The 21,909-nt window shown below is 41.4% G+C and overlaps 1 protein-coding gene across 6 annotated transcripts in view; it reads left to right on the top strand.

Annotated features, from left to right (window-relative positions):
* Positions 1 to 20,782, top strand: part of LOC125459556 (protein kinase C-binding protein NELL1-like) — an 858,388-nt gene extending 837,606 nt beyond the window's left edge. For 2 of the 6 annotated variants that reach the window (XM_059652180.1, XM_059652175.1), the window contains 2 exons: positions 2,314 to 2,538; positions 19,595 to 20,769. In XM_059652180.1, coding sequence (XP_059508163.1) covers positions 2,314 to 2,538; positions 19,595 to 19,645 — 276 coding nt within the window. In that variant the 3' untranslated portion in view covers positions 19,646 to 20,769. Of the gene's footprint in view, positions 1 to 2,313; positions 2,539 to 19,594 lie in introns of all 6 variants that reach the window. The other 4 variants (XM_059652179.1, XM_059652176.1, XM_059652177.1 and 1 more) reach the window with 4 other exon arrangements.
* The last annotated feature ends 1,127 nt before the right edge of the window (positions 20,783 to 21,909 follow it).

The raw sequence follows: 21,909 nt of genomic DNA, 5'->3' as shown, positions 1-21,909 counted from the left end.
TGGCGGATGTGCAGGTGAACCTCTGCTTAATATGGAAAGTCATCTTGGGGACCGAGCCCAGCTCATCCCCTCCCCCACTGCATCCCAAAACCAGCCCAGCCTGTCTCTGCCTCCCTAACCTGTTCTTCCTGTCACCCATCCCTTCCTCCCACCCCAAGCCGCACCCCCATCTCCTACCTACTAACCTCATCCCACCTCCTTGACCTGTCCGTCTTCCCTGGACTGACCTATCCCCTCCCTACCTCCCCACATATACTCTCTCCACCTATCTTTACTCTCCATCTTCGGTCCACCTCCCCCTCTCTCCCTATTTATTCCAGAACTCTCACCCCATCCCCCTCTCTGATGAAGGGTCTAGGCCCGAAACATCAGCTTTTGTGCTCCTGAGATGCTGCTGGGCCTGCTGTGTTCATCCAGCCTCACATTTTATTATAGATAGAGATAATGGGAACTGCAGATGCTGGAGAATTCCAAGATAATAAAATGTGAGGCTGGATGAACACAGCAGGCCAAGCAGCATCTCAGGAGCACAAAAGCTGACGTTTCGGGCCTAGACCCTTCATCAGAGAGGGGGATGGGGAGAGGGAACTGGAATAAATAGGGAGAGAGGGGGAGGCGGACCGAAGATGGAGAGTAAAGAAGATAGGTGGAGAGAGTGTAGGTGGGGAGGTAGGGAGGGGATAGGTCAGTCCAGGGAAGACGGACAGGTCAAGGAGGTGGGATGAGGTTAGTAGGTAGCTGGGGGTGCGGCTTGGGGTGGGAGGAAGGGATGGGTGAGAGGAAGAACCGGTTAGGGAGGCAGAGACAGGTTGGACTGGTTTTGGGATGCAGTGGGTGGGGGGGAAGAGCTGGGCTGGTTGTGTACCAGCCCAGCTCTTCCCCCCCACCCACTGCATCCCAAAACCAGTCCAACCTGTGTCTGCCTCCCTAACCTGTTCTTCCTCTCACCCATCCCTTCCTCCCACCCCAAGACACACCCCCAGCTACCTACTAACCTCATCCCACCTCCTTGACCTGTCCGTCTTCCCTGGACTGACCTATCCCCTCCCTACCTCCCCACCTACACTCTCTCCACCTATCTTCTTTACTCTCCATCTTCGGTCCGCCTCCCCCTCTCTCCCTATTTATTCCAGTTCCCTCTCCCCATCCCCCTCTCTGATGAAGGGTCTAGGCCCGAAACGTCAGCTTTTGTGCTCCTGAGATGCTGCTTGGCCTGCTGTGTTCATCCAGCCTCACATTTTATTATCACATTTTATTATCTTGGATTCTCCAGCATCTGCAGTTCCCATTATCTCTGTCTCCTTAAAGACTTCCTCCAGTTTGTTTGCTGTTTCACTGACAGGATTTGATTCCAATCCACCTGAACCAGGTTCCTTTCCAAGTCGCTGGATCAATCCCTCTTCAGTCGAATATTATCAGATTTGATTTTTCTTCTGCTTTTCCAGAATTGATCAATGTGATGACAGGTTTTCAAATGCTTTCTCACTGAACTATTCATGAGTTAAAATGCTGATCGTCAGGATGAGAAGCAGTACTGTTTCCTACTTTTGGGATGGCTCGGGAAGGCAGCTCACTACCACCTCCTCACGGGCACATATTCATTCATTCATTCTCAGGATGTCGAAGTTGCTGGCTAGGTCAGCATCTATTGCCTATTCCTAATTGCCCATTTGACAGTTGAGAATCAACTACATTGGAGTGTGGAGTCACAGGTAGGCCAGGTAAGGATGGCAGATTCCTTCTCTAACAGATGGGCTTTTCCTGACAATCAAAAATGACTTCATGGTCATCCTTAAACTTTTATTTCCAGATTTTTATTGATTTCAAATTCCACCATCTGCCATGCCAGGATTTGAACCCAGATCACCAGAACATTAGCTGCGTATCTGGATTCATAATCTAGTGATAATACCACTAGGATGTTGCTTCCCCCAAAGATGAACTTGGGATGGGTAATAAATTTTGGGTTCAGCCAGTGACGCCCTATTTTGTGAATAAAATTAAAACAAACAATTAATGAAGAAGCTCTGTTACTGAGTTGATATTTGTCAGAGTTGAATTTCCTTTGTTCTTAATCTGAATGAAAGACACGATTCTAATAAGGGCTTTGCACTTTTGAACTTGCCAAGCGATGTGTAGATAGAATTAACAGAAGAAACGTGTTTTAGTTGTGAAGAACTTCATACATATGTGTCATCACAGCTTCTCAGGTTTAATTTGCAGGACCTCATTCACTTTCTGACCTCGTGCCATAAAAGGAAGTTTGCCTGGAATGTTCAGGCAATCCTAATCATGTATGCTTTGCATGTACAGCAGGGAGAAGTGGATTGCTGGCCTTTGTCCTGTCCGCCACTCAGCTGTGAGTACACAACCATCCCAGAGGGACAGTGCTGCCCACGCTGTGTGAGTGACCCCTGCTTAGCTGACAACGTGGTCTATGATATCCGACGGACGTGTACAGATAACCACGGAATAACCCGGCTGAGCGGTTCCATATGGACCATGGCTGGATCGCCCTGCACAACTTGCAAATGCAAGGTACAGCGCGACACAAACAATTCACCTTGTACTTCCTTGTCTCACCAACAACATCGTATTTCTGTTCTGTGCTACTTACCCCGATGCCAAAGTATCTTGTGTGAGCACGTCTGTAGCAAAGTTGTGGAATACGAGGGAACACTGCATGTGAACTATTTCATAGACAATTTTATGAGTGACATTCAGAAAATCAATAACATATGAACTAATGAAAATAAAGACAAAATCAATATAAAGAACTGCAGATGTCGGAAATCCGAAACAAAGACAGGCAAGTGCTGGAGAAACTCAGCAGCATCTGTGGCGAAAGAAACAGAGTTAATATTTCGGGTTAACAAAGTGTGAAGCTGGATGAACACAGCAGGCCAAGCAGTGTCTCAGGAGCACAAAAGCTGACGTTTCAGGCCTAGGCCCTCTCTGATGAAGGGTCTAGGCCCGAAACATCAGCTTTTGTGCTCCTGAGATGCTGCTTGGCCAGTTGTGTTCATCCAGCTTCACACTTTGTTATCTTGGATTCTCCAGCATCTGCAGTTCCCATTATCTCTAATATTTCGGGTCCCGGATTTTCAGAACTGGGTCACTGGGCTCGAAATGTTAATTCTGCTTTCCCTCTCCTCAGATGCTACCAGAGGTTCTCCAGTGATATATGAACCAGGAGCAGGAACCAGCCAGTAGGGTCCTCAGGCTTTTTCTGCCATTCAGTAAGATTGTGGTTCCTCCAAGCTGCCTATCATCATACCAACCCCCACCCAATAAGCTACCACTTCCTTGTTTTTATAAGCATTTATCTTTCTCTGCCTTAAAAATGATCATAAAGTCATAGGATCTGTTCCCGTACAATACGACTCTTTGGTCTAACCAGTCCATGTCGACCATTTTTCCAAACTAAACTGGTCCCACCTGCCTGTGCTTGGCCCATATCCCTCCAACCTTTCTTATTCATGTACTTACCTAAATGTCTTTTAAACATTGTAACTGTACCTGCATCCATTACTTTCTGGAAGTTCATTTCAAATACAAACCACCGTCTGTGTCAAACAATTGCCCCATCATGTCCTTTTAAAATCTTTTTCCTCTCACCTTAAAACAACTGCCACTAGTTTTGAACACCTCCACCCTAGGGGAAAGACCCTCATCATTCGCCTCATGTGTGCCCCTCATGATTTGAGAAACCTCAATAAGGTCAGACCTCAAGCTCCTACACTCCAGTGAAAACAGTCTCAGCTTATCCAGCCCATTTTTATACCTCGAAGCTTCCATTCCCGCCGACATCCTGGTAAATGTCTTCTGAATGCTTTCCAGTTTAATAATATCCTTCATACAGCAGGGTGACCATAGTCCAGGAGAGGCCTATTCAACATCCTGTGCAACCTCAAGATATAGGTGGATAACATGGTAGAGAAGGCATATCGCATGTTTGCCTTCATCGGTTGGGACATTGAGTATAAAAACTGGCAAGCCATGTTGCAACAGTTGCAATGGTAGTAGATTCGCCAACTTTAGGTACATTTAAGTCATCATTGGACAAGCAAATGGACTTACATGGAATAGTGTAGGTTAGATGGGCTTGAGATTGGTATGACAGGTCGGCACAACATCGAGGGCCGAAGGGCCTGTACTGAGCTGTAATGTTCTATGTTCTAGTATAAGACTTCCATTAAGCCACATTTGGAATACTGTGCACTGTTGCGGTCACCACCTTATAGAAAGGATATGGACCCTTTAGAGAGGAGGAAAAAGAGGCTTACCAGGGCTCTGCCTGATTTGGAGTGTATTAGCTATAAGGAGAGGTTGGAAAAACTTGGATTTTTTTGCTAGAGTGTCAGACGCTGAGGGTCGACCTGACAGAAATATATAAAATTATGAGAGGCTTGGATAGGGTGGATAGTCAGAATGTTTTTCCTAGGGGGCAAATATTAAATACTCGGGATATAGGTTTAAGGTGAGAGGTGAAAAGGTTGAAGGCGATGTGCAAGCAATGTTTTTTACACAGAGGGCGGAAGGTGCCTCGAATGCGCTCCAGGTGAGGTGCTAGAAGCAGCTACAATAGCAATATTTAAGAGGCATTTAGACACAAGAATAAACAGGCAGGGAATAGAGGAATATGGGCCATGCGCAGGTAGATGGGATTAGTTTAGAATGGCAGCATGGTTCGCTCAGACATAGTGGGCCATTGGGCCTTTGCTATGCTGTACTGTTCTGTGCTCTATCGTCTATCTTCCTCAGTTATGGAGCACTGCTAGAACACCTGTGCCAGCAGATTGTAGACCACCCCAATAGTCCATCTCTCACTTGCCTGACCACTGCGGCCAATGCTCCACAAAACAATCTGATGAAGGGTCTAGGCCCGAAACATCAGCTTTTGTGCTCCTGAGATGCTGCTTGGCCTGCTGTGTTCATCCAGCTCCACACTTTGTTATCTTGAATTCTCCAGCATCTGCAGTTCCCATTATCTCTCTCTCTTCACAAACTGGAACCCACTTCTCCTCACCCGTCAGAAATGCCTTCCTCTAAACTTTGTTGCCCTATGCCAGTATAGACATGTCTCAGGAAGAGAAGGTTAAGGATTTTCAGAACCTATAGCTGCTTGTTCAAAGGACCCAAAACAACATAATGGTTTTCGTGCTTGTAATAAATTTGCATTTCGCATGGCAACGGTATGACAATGGCAGAATGGTTTACTGTTTTATGTTTTCTGTTGCAAATGTCTCTTATTCAGAGTAACAGTTCAAAAAACCACCCTCCTTTAGTCATGTTTATATTTAGCACAGCCTTCTGAGATAATATTTTCTGGGTAAAATGATGTGCGCAGATGGAGTTTATGTCGTGGCTGATTAGGGCTGTAGTTTTCATAAATTAATGTGCTGATGCTGTTTGTCATTAGATAATAAACTTGAAAGGTAATTAATGCAGTTTTCAATTAAAATGAGCACAAGGTAATACATTATTTTCTGGCTGATGCTACCATCCATTCACTGCACGTAGTTTATTCTGATTTAATTGCGTCCTCTTTTCCAACGGCATGTTATACTTCTTCGTGAGAACTTTGGCTTGCATATTGGACCTTCCGAATCCTGTAATTAACTGAAGCTGAGTGCAGCAGCAATCAGGCCCTATTTAGTTTTCATTATATATCACTCAATATGTCATTAAACCCAACAAACAATATACTTAGTCTGTAGCCATGAGCTAAGTTTCTGTAATGACTGTACAATCCATGTGGGGCTTGTAATTACTGCTGTGCGAAACATTGATGTTGGTCATCATAAATCCATTAGAACTCAGCTACTTGAGGTGCAAAAATCTATTAGGTCCTCAAAAAACAAATCTTTTGCATCCCTGAAAGAAAGGCCGTGCTCTCCCAACCCCAGTAAGATTTAGAATTCTGATGTTTTTGGAGAGTTTGTCCCCATCAAAGAATACAAACTTGGTGCTTAGAAATGGCGAAGTCTCCTCATTTTAGGCATTTGGTTTCGAACAATTAAGATTCAGTTAGCAGCTGGGACTGCCCTGGAGTAAAACTCTAATACATTCACACAAATATTCCTTCACGTTAGCCACTGAAAAGGACTCCACAATCTCTGTTTCTCAGGAGTCACAATTGCTCACAAGGATTTGGATTTTAAATACTGCTAATTTAGGAAATGGTGTAATCCAAACTTCAGACAATTGGTGAGACCACACTTGGAATCCTGCATTCAATTCTGGTCTCCCTCCTGTAGGAAAGATGTTGTGAAACTTAGAAGGGTTCAGAAAAGATTTACGTGGGTGTTGCCAGGGTTGGAGGGTTTGAGCTATAGGGAGGGGCTGAATAGGCTGGGGCTATTTTCCCTGGAGTGTCAGAGGCCGACGGGTGACCTTACAGAGGTTTATAAAATAATGACTGCCATGGATAGTGTAAATTACCAAGGTCTTTTCGCTAGGATAGGGATGTCCAAAACCAGGGGCCATAGGTTTAAGTTGAGAGTGGCAAGATTTGAAAGGGACCTAAGGGGCAACATTTTCATGCAGAGAGTGGTGTACAAATGGAATGAGCTGCCAGGGGATGTGGTAAAGGCCGGCTCAATTACAACATTTAAAAGGCATCAGGATAGATCATGAATAGGAAGGATTCAGAGAGATATGGGCCAAATGCTTGAAAATGGAACTAGGTTAATTTAGGATATCTGACCGGCATGGATGAGTTGAACAGATAGGACTATTTCCGTGCTGTACAACTCCATGACTCTGCCAGCTGTAGTTATACATGAAGTGCAACGGATGAGTCAGCAGCTCAAAATTGTACCGAACCAAGATCTACTGACTTGTAGTCTCGTATATCCTCCACTCGACCATTACAATGAAGCTGGGAGATTGATCTTTGCTCAATGAAGAGTGCAGGAGGACATCTCTGGAGCAGCACCTTCGCACGCCTTACCTTGAGGTACCCACCTGATGAAGCTACAGCATACTGCACATGCTCCAAGAAGTGTAACCAGTATGCAATTGACCGGGCTAAGTAAATTGGACAACCAGTGGATTGGATCCAAGCTCTGAAGGCCTGTCACATCCAATCTGAATGGTGCTGGGCATTTAAGCCAACAAGAGGTACAAGCTCATAAGTATGCCCATCCTGAATGAATAAGGAACACAGCACATTAGTGCAATATACAATATAAAGGGTTTGCCTCTAGCTTCATTCAGAAGTGCTGAATGGGTGATCCATCTCACCGAAACAGCACAGCTTTCTGAAGCCAGTCATCAACCAGTTCAATTCAATTCACACATGATCAGGAATGGCCTGAAAACATTGCATTAGGCAAAGGGCCTGGGCTCTGATAACAATCTTGCAATAGCAGAGAACATCGTACTTCAAAACTAGACTCATCTTTCACTCAGCTTTTTCATAGAATCCCAACAGTGTGGAGACAGGCCATTCAGCCCAACAAGTCCACAATGACCCTCTGAAGAGCATCCCACCCTACTCTATCCCTGTAACACTGCATTTTCCATTAGCAGTCCACCTAACCTGCACATCTTTGGATTATTCTAGTAAACTATAGCTGTCGTTTATTGGAAATTGTGGCTCATTGCCCAGGTAAGCTCTATTCACAAAAAGCAGGACAAATCCAACCCGGCCAATTACGGCCCCATTGGTTGACTCTCAATCATTATTAAAATGACAGAAGGTGTCTTCAACAGTGAAATCAAGCAGCACCTGCTCAGTAATAACTTGCTCAGTGATGCCCAGTTTCTACCAGGGCTACTCAGCTCCTGATCTCATTACAGCCTTGGTTCAAACATGGATGAAAGAGGGGAGTTCCAGAGGTGAGGTGAGAGTGACAACTTTTGACAGCAAGGAGCCCTAGCAAAATTGGAATCAATAGGCATCAGGGGGCAACCTGTCCAGTGGTTGGAGTCATACCTAGCACATAGGAAGGCGATTGTAGGTGGTGTTACGAGCGTGCAAACAAAGAACAAGAGTACCCACTCAACCCTTCAAGCTTGCTCTGTCATTCAATGAAATCAAGGCAGATCTGATTTTAATCTGAACCCTATAATTCTGCATCACCCAGATAATCTTTTATCCCAGAGCACCATAAGATAGACCATACATACGGAAGCAGAATTAGGTAATTTGGCCCATCGAGTCTGCTGCACTATTCAATTATAGACGATGATCCCTTTGGTAATCAAGAATCTATCTACTTGTACTTAAAAATATTTAAGGCATAGTAATGTTTGAGGAAGGGAACTTCAAAGGCTACATCCCTCTGAGAGAATTATTTTTCCTTTAATCACTGTCTTAAATTTTAATTTTAAACCATGGGCCCTACTTCTAGATTCTCCCACAAAAGGAACAATCCTTTCCACATCTACCCAGTTAAGTCCCCTCAGAAACTTATCTGTTTCAATAAGTCACCTCTAACTCTTCTGAACTCCACAGGATACAAGTCTAACCTGTCCAGCCTTTCCTCATCAGGCACTCAGCTCATTCCAGGTACAAGATTAGTAAACCTTCTCTGAACTGCTTCCAACCCATTAACATCCTTCTGGGGCCAATGCTGTATATAGTCCCCCAATGCATTCACCAATGTCCTGTAGAACTGCAGTATTTCCTGATTTCTTGCTGTACCTGCACACTAACCTTCTGCTATTCATGCACTGGGACACCCAGATCTCTCTGCATCTCAGACCTCTACAACCTCTCACCATTTAGATAATTTGCTTTTGTCTTATTCTGTCAAAATGCCAATTTCCCACTTTCCCACCTTATACTCTATTTGCCTGATCTTTTCCCATTCATTTTACCTATCTGTGTCCCTCTCAAGGCTTTTATGTCATCTCCACAACTCACTTTCCTATCTATCTTTGTGTCATCCGTAAATTTAGTAGCCATACACTCACTCCCTTCATCCACAACGTTTGTATAAATTGAATAGAGTTGAGGCCCCAGCACTGACCTATGTAGCACACTGTTCATCCTGCCAGCCTGGAAAAGATCTATTTAGTCTTCCTCTCTGCTTCCTGTTAGTCAGCCAGCCTTCTATCAATGCCAAAATGCTACCACCAATACCATGAGATTTCAATTTCCACAATAACCTTTGATGTGGCGCCTTATTAAATACTTCCTGAAATTCTAATACAATACATTCGCTGATTTCACTTTCCCTATTAACAAGTTTCATCTTCAAAGAACTCCGACTTATTAGCTAAACGTGATTTCCTTTTGACAAAGCCAACTTGGCTGTGCATGGTTATCTAGAACTCAACTGAGTGCCCTTTTATAATTCCTTTTCACAATAATTTCTAAGATCTTCCCGATGGCAGATGCTGAGCTAACTGACTTTTAGTTTCCTGCTTTCTGAATCTCTCCTTTTTTAAACAAACATTAACTATTTTCCAATCTAAAGGAACTTTTCCCAAATCTATTGACTTTCAGAAAATTTAAAACCAACAGAACAACCACTTTGTTACTTACAGAGATAGTAGAAACTGCCGATGCTGGAGAATATGAGATAACACGGTGTGGAGCTGGATGATTTTCTGAAGAAAGGTCTCGACCCGAAATGTCAAACTTTCCTGGACCTCTGATGTTGCTTTCCCTGCTGTGTTCATCCAGTTTCACAATGTGTTATTTTACTTTGTTAGTTACTTCTTCTATGATTCGAGGATGTAATCCATTTGGATCTGGAAATATGTCAACTTGCAACTCTGACAGTTTACTCAGTACAAATTCTTTAGTAAAAGTAAGCTTCTTGACATCCAATTCTAACCTTCTGATTGAGGGAAATTTTACCATTACTATGCCTTTGGAGCAGCTGACGATGGTTAGGCCCAGGATCACACTCTTGCTTCTCTCATCCAACACCAAGAAAGCATTCTTGCCTCCCTCTGCCTCCATCAGGAATACACTCTCAATTCACTCCACCACTAGGACCACACTCTAACCTCCCTCGCCCCACCACCAGGAACATACTCTGACCTCCCTCCCTCAACATCAGGAACACACTCTCACCTCCATCCACCACAGCTGGTATGAAACCTGCATCTGACGCACTGGGCATTTTTAAAACCTCTGGGCTTCCACAGATGGTAAGTGAGGTTAAAGTAAGACTTTTTAAAAAGCAGATAAAGAAGAAACAAAAGTAAAAGCGGAAAGAGCAGACAAGTTCGGAGCAGGGGATGCATGCTGCGCTGCTATTCCCCCAACATCCCAACTTAGAATGATAGTCCCGGAGATTGCAAATTGTGTTGAGGCATATTTCTTCCACCCCAAGTACCACATAGGCGTCCAGTTTGAACTGTTCCTTTCTTTCAATACTCTACACTTACTGGTAAAATAGTGAAGCGTGCAATACTCATTTTTATGCCGTTATACTGTTTTCTTTAAAAACCAAAAGAACAGTGGATATTGTAAATCAGGAACAAAAACAACATTTCTGGAAAAGTTCAGCTGGTCTGGTGGCATCTATAAGGAATAAACGGAGTTAACATTTTGGAGATAACATAATGTAGAGCTGGATGAACACATCAGGCCAAGCAGCGTCAGAGGAGCAGGAAAACTGACGTTTTGGGTCTGGACCCTTCTTCAGAAATGCCTTAACATTTTGGGTCCAGTTCTGAGGAAGGGTCACCGGATCTGAAATATTAACTCTGTTCTTTTCTCCATCACAGATGCTGTCAGACCTGCTAAGCTTTTCCAGCAACTTTGTTTTTGTTGATAATACTTTCTTTGTCATATCTGGTTTTCCACTAGCACTGAGTTTCTTGTTAGCAGCTTCTACTGAGTTTATTGTGAGTGCATTGTTCATTCTGTAAGAACTGTGTGTCTCGCACATCCTTGATCATATATTGATGTAGTGTGTGTCATGTTTCTAGCTTCGAATGTGACTAATTTTTAACAGACTATCTTGAAGACAACATAATTCTGTAGGTGTGACCTTTCTACCTTACAAATGCATGCATTCCACCAGCAAGATTTGTCAAATTGGAACAAAGTCAGAATCAGCATCAAATGAATAATAAACCTTGATATGATCAGTTCTGGTTTATTTTCTGAGTTTGAAGGCTGTTGACTGTAAGCTGTGGTGATTTGCAGTTAACGTGATTGTAAAGCAGACAAGCTAGTCTCAAAAGGTTTGCAACGTGCGTGTGCATTTACAGTTTCTGCTCCTTTTACAAACACAGTTTGTTTCTATGTCATGGGTAGAGCAGATTTCACATGAATGACAGATTGCAGACTTTGGGTCACCTACAGACATATGTCTTTATGAGTGTATAGACAAATCCATGTATTACAGGGGAAAACATCTATAACAAGCAAGAATTGTAACATGTTTTCCTTATATTAGGAGAGACGGTGACATGACTGTAATTTCATTGGCCTAGCAATCCAGGGTTCCAGACCAATGTTTAGAGTTCATGGCCGAAAATAGAGATTTCAGGAAAAGCATAGCAGGTCTGTGGAGAGAAATCAAAGTTAATGTTGCGGGACGAGTGACCCTTCCTCAGAACGTTATAGTTCTCTCCACAGATGCTGCCAGACCTGCCGAGCTTTTGCAGAAAATACCTATTTTTGGTTCTGATTTACAGCAGCTGCAGTTCTTTTGGATTTTATTTAGAGCTCATCGGTTTGAATCACAGATGGTGACATTAGAATATAATAATATCTGGAATGAAATACTACCTAATTGTGACCATGGGGAGCCATTGTCCAGTCATGTCCCTTTTGGGAAGGAAATTTGCTATCTTCACCGGGATTGGCGATGTGTGACTTTAGCCCCACAGTAATGTGGTCAGCCTCTGAAGTGGTCTCATTTATCCCTTACTTTGTAGGGATGGACAATAAATGGTGGCCTGGCTATTGACACCCACATTCCAAGAACAAAAGAAATTGGCAATTTGGGTAAAAACGTAAGAAGTAGGGCATGAATATTCTACAAGGGCCCCTCAAGCATGCTCTGCCAGTCAATAAGATTACGACCTCATCTGACCTCACCTTTCTGGCCGTTCTGGTTCAAACACAGGTCAGACTCAGCCAGCAGTCCCTTCAGAATCTTTTTGAAAAGAACATCTCTCATTCTTCTAAACCCCACAATCTGCTCAACTCTTCCTTCTAACGTCATCCATCTGCTTAACTCGTCCTTCTAACATCATCCTTTCTTTCCAGGAATCAATCTAATGAATCTTTGCAGATCTTCCAATGCAAATCCATAAGACCATAAGTCTATATGACACAGGAGTGGAAGTAAGGCCATTCGGCCCATCAAGTCCACTCCGCCATTTAAGTCATGGCTGATGGGCATTTCAAATCCACTTCCCTGCACTCTCCCTGTAGCCCTTGATTCCTTCTGAGATCAAGAATTTGTCGATCTCTGCCTTGAAGGCATCCAATGTCCCGGCCTCCACTGCACTCCGTGGCAATGAATTCCACAAGCCCACCGCTCTCTGGTTGAAGAAATGTCATCTCATTTCAGTTTTAAATTTACCCCCTCTAATTTTAAGGCTGTGCTCACGGGTCCTAGTCTCCCCACCTAACGGAAACAACTTCCTAGCATCCACCCCTTCTAAACCATACATTATCTTGTAAGTTGCTGTTAGATCTCCCCTCAAACTTCTAAACTCTAATGAGTACAATCCCAGGATCGTTAGCCATTCATCGTACGTTAAACCAACCATTCAAGGGATCCATCTGTCTTTTTAAAAAGATGTTGTCTGACCAAACCCTGTATATTTGTAACAAGACTGACCAATGTTTATATTTCTAACTCTTTATAAGAAAATCCAAAATTCCATTTGCCTTCCATTTACTCTATATACCTGCAGGCTAACATGCTGTGTTCCATTTATAATTGCTCCCTGATCACGCAATAACACAGTATTCTGAAGTAAGAGCAAAATATTGCGATGCTGAAAATGTGAAACAAAGGCAAGCAATGCTGGAGAGACTCTGCAGGTCTGGAAGCATCTGTAGAAAGTGAGAAACAGAAATAACTTTAAAATTCAATATGACTTCCTCAGATATTTCTGAAATCTCTATTTAAATGAAACTCCACCTTTCGACTCTTCCTTATCCTCCCACAGTGGCTTGCCTCACATTTTCCCACATTATACTCTATCTGCCCCACATTATACTCTATCTGTCCCACATTATACTCTGTCTGTCCTACATTATACTCTATCTGTCCCACATTATACTCTATCCGTCCCACATAATACTCTGTCTGTCTCACATTATTCTGTATCTGTCCCACATTATACTCTGTGTGTCCCACATTATAATCTATCTGTCCCACATTATACTCTATCTGTCCTACATGATACTCTATCTGTCCCACATTATACTCTGTCTGTCTCACATTATTCTGTATCTGTCCCACATTATACTCTGTCTGTCCCACATTATAATCTATCTGTCCCACATTATACTCTATCTGTCCCACATTATACGCTATCTGTCCTATATTATACTCTGTCTGTCCTACATTATACTCTATCTGTCCCACATTATACTCCATCTCTCCCACATAATACTCTGTCTGTCCCACATTATACTCTATCTGTCCCACATTATACTCTGTCTGTCCCACATTATACTCCGTCTGTCCCACATTATACTCTATCTGTCCCACATTATACTCTGTCTGTCCCACATTATACTCTGTCTGTCCTACATTATACTGTATCTGTCCTACATTATACTCTGTCTGTCCCACATTATACGCTATCTGTCTCACATTATAATCTGTCTGTCCCACATTATACTCTATCTGTCCCACATTATACTCTGTCTCACACTATACTCTGTCTGTCCCACATTAAACTCTGTCTGTCCCACATTATACTCTATCTGTCCTACATTATACTCTGTCTGTCTCACATTATACTCTGTCTGTCCAACATTATACTGTATCTGTCTCACATTATACTCTGTCTGTCCCACATTATACTCTATCTGTCCCACATTATACTCTGTCTCACACTATACTCTGTCTGTCCCACATTATACTCTGTCTGTCCCACATTATACTCTATCTGTCCCACATTATACTCTGTCCGTCCCACATTATACTCTGTCTGTCCCACATTATACTCTATCTGTCCCACATTATACTCTGTCTATCCCACATTATACTCTGTCTGTCCTACATTATACTGTATCTGTCCTACATTATACTCTTTGTGTCCTACATTAAACTCTATCTGTCCCACATTATACTCTGTCTGTCCCACATTATACTCTATCTGTCCCACATTATATTCTGTCTGTCCCACATTATACTCTGTCTGTCCCACATTATACACTGTCTATCCCCCATTATACTCTGCCTGTCCCACATTATACTCTGCCTGTCCCACAATATAATCTGTCTGTCCCACATTATACTCTGTCTGTCCCACATTATACTCTATCTGTCCCACATTATACTATATCTGTCCCACATTATAGTCTATCTGTCCCACATTATACTTTTACACTCATATTTTTTAACTTACTTGACTGATCTATATTTTTTTCCAAACCTTTGTTTTCGCTTCATAACTTGTGTTCTTAAGTATTTTTGTATTGTTAACAAATTTAGCCACAACATATTTAGTCCCTTTATCTCAGACACTAATATGGATTGTAAATATTTGAGGCCTCACCATCCGTCCCTTTGGCAATATTGCAATTTTCTCAACTGAAAGTTGCTTGATCCTTTGTTTCCCGTCAGTTATCCAAGCACTATTGTTGCGACAATATTAGCTGCAACACTATTAAGTCTCATTTCGCTTTGTAAGCTTTTTCTCTTTCTCAAATACTTGCTGAAATGCAAACACTGGTTCACCTTAATCCATCCAGCAAGTTACATCATCAAAGAACACAAATTAATTTGTCAAATACAACTTTCCGTTCATCAAACCATTTTCCCTCTACTTGCTTATGTTTCAATTATTTTTAAACATCATGCCAGTACTTCCTTTATGATGGACTGCAGTATTTTGCCAGTAGCAACGATTTGGCAAACTGGACTATGGTTTTCTGCTTTCCATCTCTTGCCTTTCTTGAATTGTCATTTTCCAATCCACTGGGAAGTGGATCCAAGGAATTATTGAAGGTAACTGACCAGTGCATCAAATATTCCTGCAGCTTCTTTGTTTAAGTTTACAGGGCCTCAAATATTTACAAGCTATATGGTGACCTAGATGAAGGGACCAAACATATTGTAGTCAGATTTGTTAACAATACAAAGATAGTTGGGAACACATGCTATGAGGAGGAAATAAAAGTTTACAGAGGAACACAAGCCATGAAGTCCAGGGACTTTGAGATCGTGCAGTCTGATTACTTTTCCTGCTACTTATAGTGTCTGTTTTAAATTCTAATCTCTTACTCCTTGATATTTAACTAACCTTGGGCTGATTTTAGCACTTTGATTGTGAAGACAGATATGTTCAAATGATGTGGAAGTGCCGGTGTTGGACTGGAGTGAACAAGGTCAGAACTCACATGACGCCAGGTTATAGTCCAACAGGTTTACTTGAAAACATAACCTTTTTAAGCACTGCTCCTTCATCAGGTGAAGTGAAGAGAAGCATGCAGCCACAGAAGTTTCCCTCAGAGGTATCAAAAGATCTTCTGTATGAACATTTCTACAATCTTTTAATCTCTCTGCATATAAATTCTGTGCCTGTGTCCTTCTCTTCACTTCACCTGATGTGCTTTGACAGCTTGTGATTTCAAATAAACCAGTTGGACTATAACCTGGTGTCATGTGCCAACCGGTTCAAAGTCTTTGCCATATATTTGATTTCCATTATAATTGCCCACTCTCACCTTCTCAGGAAGCAGCAATGACCTCAGCTACTCTTTTTCTCTTTATCTACTGATAGACATTCCTACAGCCGGTTTTCAAATTCTTTGCTCATCTATGTTCATATTCTTTCTTTCATTTTATTTCCAAAATCATTTTTGCTGCCTTCTAAATGTGTCCAAACTCCTCTTATTAATCTTCGCAGCACTTTGTTCTGTTTCTCTAAATTTTGTATTACCTTTAATTTCTTTTATTAGTCACGGACGCTTTGTTCAAGTCTTTTTTTCAACTTGATATATATTTATTGAGAGTTATAAAGCTTCTGTTAGTATCCAACACTTTCTTGTAACCTATTCTTCTAGTACAACCTGTATAGTTGCCTTTATTTACATTTAAGGTAATCGTTTCTGATCCACATTTCTAACTGTCAAACTGAATGTGAATTATTCCGATTTTATAAACACTCTTCCCTCAAGAATCTTTGCAATGAGATCACTATTATTACAGTCTCATTACAAATGACCAAATCTAAAATATATTGTTCCTTAGTCAGTACTAAAAAAATGTGATCTAAGAAATCGTCTTAAATGCATTTATGAATTAACCTTCAAAATTGTCTTTCTCAGTTTGACTTGTTAAATTTATATGACTAGAATTATTATATATAACTGCAGTATGATATTGTAAGGACAGAAACCGACATTTTCATCCAAATGCTTTATTCAGCTCTTTATGTTGCACTCAAACCTACTCCCAGTTTGACTAATCTCACTTGTCTTTCATGGGCTAATTTAGCTTCTTCTTAGTGCTATTCACATATGAGCATTGGACTATGAGAAGACTATTCAGCCCCTCAAGCCTGTTCTACCATTCCATGAGATCATGCCTGATCTGTGGCCTAACTCCATATACCTGCCGTTGGCCCATTTCCCTTAATATCTAAAAATACATCTATCTCAGATTTAAAACTACCTTAACTGTTCCGTGTGATATGTCACATTCTCAATGCTGTCTGATAAAATGCCCTTAAATTCCTTGTTAATCATCTTCTCCATCTCTATCCGGACATATTGTGAACTTGAAAAGAACTCCTTTCCAGTTATCCCTCGGCTCTCTCTTTCTAGTAATTTATACCTGATAATATTATCTTAGTACAATCTATTCTCCTGTATAATGTTTTAATTAAAAGCATAATACTACGGAAATCTGAGCCAAACATGGAACAGTTTCTGTTCAATTTTCGTAAGTTTCCATGAACCATTTAGTAGTGCTTTTGTTCATGCCCCTTCAGGAGCTGTCTGATTTTCATGTTGATGTTTTAAACTATCCAACTAACCAACTGGTACCGACACAGGTATAGAACAACCAGGTCAACAGGGAGCCACCTGTAAATGAGGGAGATGTGGGAGCGTGTTCATGATGTGCTGTGTGCAGAGGCGACTACATGGGAGGAGAGAACATACAGGAAAAGGAAAGTTGGCATGAAAATGTGTCATAGGAACAGTGTTGGAGGGTGGCATAGGAGGGATGAAATGGGAGATAACATCGGTATAGGAAGGAGAGGTGGGATGGGATGGGGAAGTTATGAGTGAGATGAAAGAAATGGACAATGCAGGATGAGGGGGATGCCATAAGAGACCATTAGGCCGTAAGATATAGGAGCAGAATTAGACTATTCAACCCATCGAGTCTACTCAATCATTTGATCCTGCACTTTCCCTGTAACCCTTAACCCCATATCAAGCAAAACAAGGAAGAATGTAAAGACATGGATGAAAATGTAAAGAAGTACAGTTAGAATCAAGGAGTCCTAGAGCTGTACAGCATGGAACAGATTCTTCGGTCCAACCCATGCATGCCGATCAGATAACCTAAATTAATCTAATCCCATTTGCCAGCATTTGGCCTAAATCCCTCTAAACCCTTCATATTCATATACTCATCCAGATGGATTTTAAATGTTGTAATTGTACCAGCCTCCACCACTTCCTCTGACAGCTCATTCTATTCACTCACCACCCTCTGTGTGACAAAACAGTCTCTTATATCTCTTTAAATGTTTCCCCTCTCATCTTAAACTGATGCCCTCTAGTTTTGGACTCCTCTACCCCAGGGAAGTGACCTTTTCTATTCACCCTATCCACGCCCTCCATGATTTAAAAGATTTAAAATTCTATAATGTCACCCCTCAGCCTCCGATGCTCCATGGAAAACAGTCCCAGCCTATTCAGCCTCTCTCGATAGCTTGAACCCTCCAACCCCGGCAATATTCTTGTAAATCTTTTCTGAACCCTTCCAAGTTTCACAACATCTTTCTTAAAGTGGGGAGACCAGATTGTACTGAAGGTACTGATTACATCCAAACATCAGTGCATCTCTGTAATTTTATAACTTTATTGTGAAGTTTTTCTCCACTCGTTGTAAAGTTTAGTGATAGGTGCATGTTGTTGAGTCACAGAAAATATGTCCAAGATAAATAGAATTTATTACACCTGACAACAAATTGATTGGCCTGTTATTGCTGTAATAAATCTGATTTTTATTATTAATCCATGAATACGTTTAGATAAAATAGAGAATGATATTATAATGAAATACTTAAAAGATATTATGAAAACAATATTTTTAACTAATGTTAACAATATGCAACATACTTTAACAAGAACTGAATATTAACAATAAATTATCAAAGTTTATTTCCTGCCCCTTTAGCTTATCTTGCCAGACAGTTATTTTATATTGAGCTGAAGTGTGCATCTGAATTTTGAATGAGCTTCTTGTCTGGATGGATTGTATTTGGGTTGTTAGTCTGTGGGAGGATTTGTGCACATAAATGAGAAACCCTTAAAACCTGACCTGCGTGTAAGCTCTTCATGTTTATTTAAGTGTAAAAATCTTTCCGGTTTGTTCACAAACCGAACAATGGGGTTCAAAATGGTCTTGCCTAAGAACACAATGTAGAGGATAGTGAGTCAGCAGCAGTCTACCAATGAGAGAATGAGAATCAGACAATATTTAGAATAGGCTGATATTCGACTACCTGCCAATTCCCCTCATTGTGTGAAGGGGAAATTAGTTTTGCAACCTCTTAAGCGTTATGATGGGCTTCCTTGCACAGTAAAATGAATTGATGATATGAATAGATATTAGGTCCAATTTGTATCAGAGATAATAGGAACTGCAGATGCTGGAGAATCCAAGATAACAAATTGTAGAGCTGGATGAACACAGCAAGCCAAACAACATCTTAGGAGCGCTTGCTCAGCTTTTATCATTACATAATTTATAGAATGGAATAGAATCCCTACAATGTGGAAATAGGCCCCTTTGGCTGAACAAGTCCATACTGAACCTTGGTGCATCCCATCCAGACCCATCCCCATATAACCCACCTAAGCTACACATTCCTGAACACTATGGGCAATTTAGCATGGCCAATCCACCTAACCTGCACATCTTTGGACTGTGGGAGGAAACCGGAACACCCGGAGGAAACCCACGTGAACATGGGGAGAATGTGCAAACTCCACACAGACACCTGAGGCGAGAATTGAACCTGGGTCCCTGGTGCTATGAGGCAGCAGTGCTAACCACTGAGCCACCGTGCCGCCCAATGTTCTGCTCGTTAGTGATATTTATAATCCACATGTTTTATTCTATGAAACATTTCAAAATACATTTCTCAACCATACAATGAAATGGAGGAGTGATTGTTGGATTAATTAAAGCATTTCTTTAGGTGTCATGCGGAGAATGTGAATATTTTTTTTCCTTTCCAGAACGGGAACATTTGTTGTTCAGTTGATGTGGACTGCCTCTTCAACAACTAATGTTCTTCTTATGGACTGGTCAACTTCCTGTGCGGACGTGCAGGTTGTCACTGCAATGTACGCCCAAGAAGGCCCTCACATTGTGGAACCAAAAGCTACCAAATGGAGCAAGATTTCCAAGAGTTTTTGTGTCGTTGAACTATCCTGCACTTTTGTGGCTGCCCAGTTCAAAATCTTTCACTTTCAACTCAAAGCTGGGAGCTTCAATTACCTTGCTGTCAGAAAACAACACTTCAATGGTCTTTTCTTTTACAGCATTTTTGGTAGCTGTAAGTGGAAAACTGAATTGTCTTATCTGACCTTACCGTTCAATATCTGTCCAAACTTGTTATTCTGTTTTTAAGTAAATTGATTATCTGTAATATCGTGTATTAATCCTTTGAGTACTGAATGTCCTTTGCTGCTTTTAAGATTCATGCATCACTCTGTCAAGCAGTTCCACAAATCACCTTCCATTTAACTCGAGGCTGAACATCATGAAGACAAAAGTTGTGTAACCTCAGCTAGAAAACTATAGAGCATGCATTTAAATTGTACTTTTGTTTTGCAGACAAGAGAACCCAGAATGCTTGCAATATAACAATTTTACATTTTTAACTTTGAAAGCAAAATTACAGTGGCAGATATTTTGCGAGGCTTTGAGTTCCACAGCTCTTTAAAGGTAGAATAGCCTGCCGCTACACAAAGCAAGCTGAAGATGTGCGTTGTCTTTTAACACAACTGAAAGGTAGGACGCATTCAGAATGCCAGTCTGTCTTGTGATGAAGGCTAATAGTAGGATATGACTAAAAAGCACGCTATTGTTGTATTTTGCAAAATAACCAAATCAGAATTAAACAATTGACTAAAAACTGTTTGATTTTTAACAGTAACCTGATTTGTTCAAGTTGTATTTTTTGTACAAACATTTTTTCTGCCATTGTAACGTTTTGAATCATTGCAAGGTCTTTAAATGTATTTTGGTGCATAACCTCAAAATTTTTCAGACTGAGTGTTATTCCTTGATTTACTTAAACCTTCCTTAATTGAGTTGACAATTCAGTTGCAAAATGCCAGAGAAACTGAAGGGCAATGGCTGTCTAAAATATGATAAGAAATGTTCCATGGGGCTTTCTCGTGGAAACGTAAGCAGGCATTACCCCCTTGTTTCCATCCTACCTTGTCATCACCTCCTTTTTATTCCAAGGAAAGGCATAACTGACTGATTATGGATATTTCCACGAATGATGTACCTGGAAATTGGGAGATCCTTGTGGGAATTGAGCCTTGTGGTATCATTTCAATGTCAGAATTTGCAACTGATCAAGCATTTAAAAATTGCTTTAATTTAGGCATTAAGGAATAAATAATTTCATTTCAGGGTGTCTTAGTCCAACTCCCAATGATTATAAAGCAGCAAAAATAATCAAAGATTAATAACACTTCTGAGTCACGGGCACTATAATTTAGTGTAAAAGAACAAAATGGTTTGAAATATTTTATTCAAAATCTATTAGCTTAGACAGTGCTAGGTGGTAGTGTCTTCACTTCTGAGTCCCAATAACCCAAAGTTAAAGACTTGAGTACACAGGTAGGCTAATGTTTTGGAGTAGTGTTAGTACAGAGCTAAGGAAGTTTTATTCTGAGTGCAGAATCAGGCCATTCAGTCCAACAAATCCACACCTCCTCCTGAAGAGCATCCCATCCCCCTATAACCCTACCTCCCCCACCTTACACACAACAGGCAATTTAGCCTGGCCAAGCCACCTAACCAACACATCTTTGGACTGTGGGAGGAAACTGGATCACCCGAAGGAAACCCACGCAGACACGGGGAGAATGTGCAAACTCCACATAAGGGTGGAATTGAACCCAGGTCCATGGCCTTGTGAGGCAACAATGCTAACCATTGAGCTACCGTGCCGCACTTTGTCAGCATCTAAGATGGTGTGAAATCATTGGCCAATTTTCCTCCTCAGACCTAAAATATCACACACTATTTAAGTAAAATTAAGCAGGCATTTACCCCCAGCATTCCTATGTTAAACCAATAGCTGTAAACAAGTATCAGAGATAATGGGAACTGCAGATGCTGGAGAATTCCAAGATAATAAAATGTGAGGCTGGATGAACACAGCAGGCCAAGCAGCATCTCAGGAGCACAAAAGCTGACGTTTCGGGCCTAGACCCTTCATCAGAGAGGGGGATGGGGAGAGGGAACTGGAATAAATAGGGAGAGAGGGGGAGGCGGACCGAAGATGGAGAGAAAAGATGATAGGTGGAGA

The sequence above is a fragment of the Stegostoma tigrinum genome, chromosome 17 (genome assembly GCF_030684315.1).
Source record: "Stegostoma tigrinum isolate sSteTig4 chromosome 17, sSteTig4.hap1, whole genome shotgun sequence".
Lineage (NCBI taxonomy): Eukaryota > Metazoa > Chordata > Chondrichthyes > Orectolobiformes > Stegostomatidae > Stegostoma > Stegostoma tigrinum.
Note: the sequence above shows the minus strand (reverse complement) of the source record. Positions and strands in the feature narration are given on the sequence as shown.